The sequence below is a fragment of the Priapulus caudatus genome, unplaced genomic scaffold (assembly GCF_000485595.1).
Source record: "Priapulus caudatus unplaced genomic scaffold, Priapulus_caudatus-5.0.1 Scaffold614, whole genome shotgun sequence".
Lineage (NCBI taxonomy): Eukaryota > Metazoa > Priapulida > Priapulimorpha > Priapulimorphida > Priapulidae > Priapulus > Priapulus caudatus.
In genome coordinates this window covers 29,409-31,341 of record NW_014577675.1, presented here as the reverse complement: position 1 = coordinate 31,341, position 1,933 = coordinate 29,409, and the positions used below count along the sequence as shown (strand labels likewise).

General features: G+C 46.9%; 1 protein-coding gene across 1 annotated transcript in view; it reads right to left on the bottom strand.

Moving 5' to 3' along the window:
* Positions 1 to 1,933, bottom strand: part of LOC106812159 (putative pyridoxal-dependent decarboxylase domain-containing protein 2) — a 16,857-nt gene that overhangs the window by 5,446 nt on the left and 9,478 nt on the right. The window contains exons 12-15 of the mRNA XM_014815962.1: positions 1,531 to 1,594; positions 1,066 to 1,151; positions 769 to 874; positions 350 to 522 (exon numbers count right to left, since the gene is read on the bottom strand). Coding sequence (XP_014671448.1) covers positions 350 to 522; positions 769 to 874; positions 1,066 to 1,151; positions 1,531 to 1,594 — 429 coding nt within the window. The remainder of the gene's footprint in view (positions 1 to 349; positions 523 to 768; positions 875 to 1,065; positions 1,152 to 1,530; positions 1,595 to 1,933) is intronic.

Here is a 1,933-nt window from a genome sequence, read left to right as displayed (position 1 = left end):
ATAAAACATGGCCGCCCCCGCGGACATAAAACATGGCCGCCTCCGCGGACATAAAACATGGCCGCCCCCGCGGACATAAAACATGGCCGCCTCCGCGGACATAAAACATGGCCGCCCCCACGGACATAAAACATGGCCGCACCTGCACGCGGCAACGACGCAGACATAAAACATGAATGCACACAAGAAAGAGATAGAAGAGAAATGAAATTGTCTGGAAAAGTGCAAGCATAAGACAGTTCATAAATTTTCCTATTGCATTCCATTTCTATTTGTAGTTAAGCGATATCGAGTGTGCCACGTCCGTACGGATGGTGACAGGGGCGGCGGTGCAGACGATGAGTACTTACTGCACGGCACCGAGACCGGCCCAGTTGCCGATGTCGACGAGCCGCAGGTTGCCGTTCGACTTGACGATGTTGCGGAAGAGCAGTCTCTGGTGAACGGTGGCGTTCAAGATGGCGATCTTGTCCGTGAGACAGGCAATGAAGTCTTCTACGTCTTGCATCGTCGTGCCAACGACTACAAACAGACGACAACAAGCGTGGGTCGTTAGCAAGGAATTAAAAATTATTAACGTTCACATTATCAAGCCACTAGATCACAATAATAAATTTAAAGAAACAAATAGGCCCTACTAGTATCAGATTGTTATTAACACAGCTAATAATGTTAAGTACGGCATGCAAATTATAGCAGGAAAGGCATAAGTATTCGCTTAACGCGCGGCTCAGGTAGAAAAACCGACAAAAACACAAGATTTCATACCATGAGCATTCTCCAGGGGGCAGAAACGTATGCAGACGCCGTCGCTCTCAAGGTCAATGAGGTCAATGAGAACTTCCTGCATGTCCCTCTGCATCGTCTGGCCAAGCTACAGTAGAGAAATCGCGAAACCTAAACACCTACTACACTTTCTACGCGGTGCGGTAAACACAAAATCAGAATAGCGCGACTTAGTTCTCCTCTAAAATAAAATGCAGCAAGCGAAACTGCCTCTAAACGGCAACGATGTGGAATCAGTCGCGTTAGGAACTTTTCGAGTGGCATCGTTGAAGTACGCACCCAGTTGTTGAGCGCGTCGATGTAGGACGAATTGTTGCAACTGTTCCTCTCCTCTGCATTCTCTGCATACGGCGCCACCTCCACTCCTGAAAAATACGGCAACTCTCGCTATCTTAATTACGATCTTCACCGCACCGTTTATTTAGTGCACGGTAGCAGCAAAATGCATCAAAGAGTATAAAGAATGTCTAAATAATCACCTATAGATACATATATTGACCAATACCACGAGCATGTATACATAATCGACATGTATGACATACATATTATAATATACTATATACATATTATATACATATGTATTACATATTATATACATATGTACCTACATCTTCGAACTGGGCTAGACATAACATTCCGGCGATTCACAGAATTTTACCAATCTCTGATTAATCTTGCCCAGATTTTCCGAATACGCGCGCAAGGTGCGATAAGCACATGAGAGTAGGAGGAATGCACTCGTACCTGAAGCCTCTGGGTCACCTGTATACCTGAATACACATGCCGGTGGCACTCTCTCAAACATGACCTGCAATCGTAACCATGACTTGATAATGATGCTCAATCAGACAACTTCTATTACACACACACGCGCAAGCACACGCACACAGGCATGCACGTACGCACACACACAAGCATGCGCATGCACACGTGCACACGCACACGCATACGCACACCCACACGCACACATGCAGGGACATACACACATGCACGTACGCAAACATGCACACACATACACACACACACACATATGCACACACGCGCACATGCACACACACGAACGCACGCTAGCACGCACGCACATGCACACACATGCATGCATGCTAGCACGCACGCACGCACATGCACACACATGCATGCACGCTAG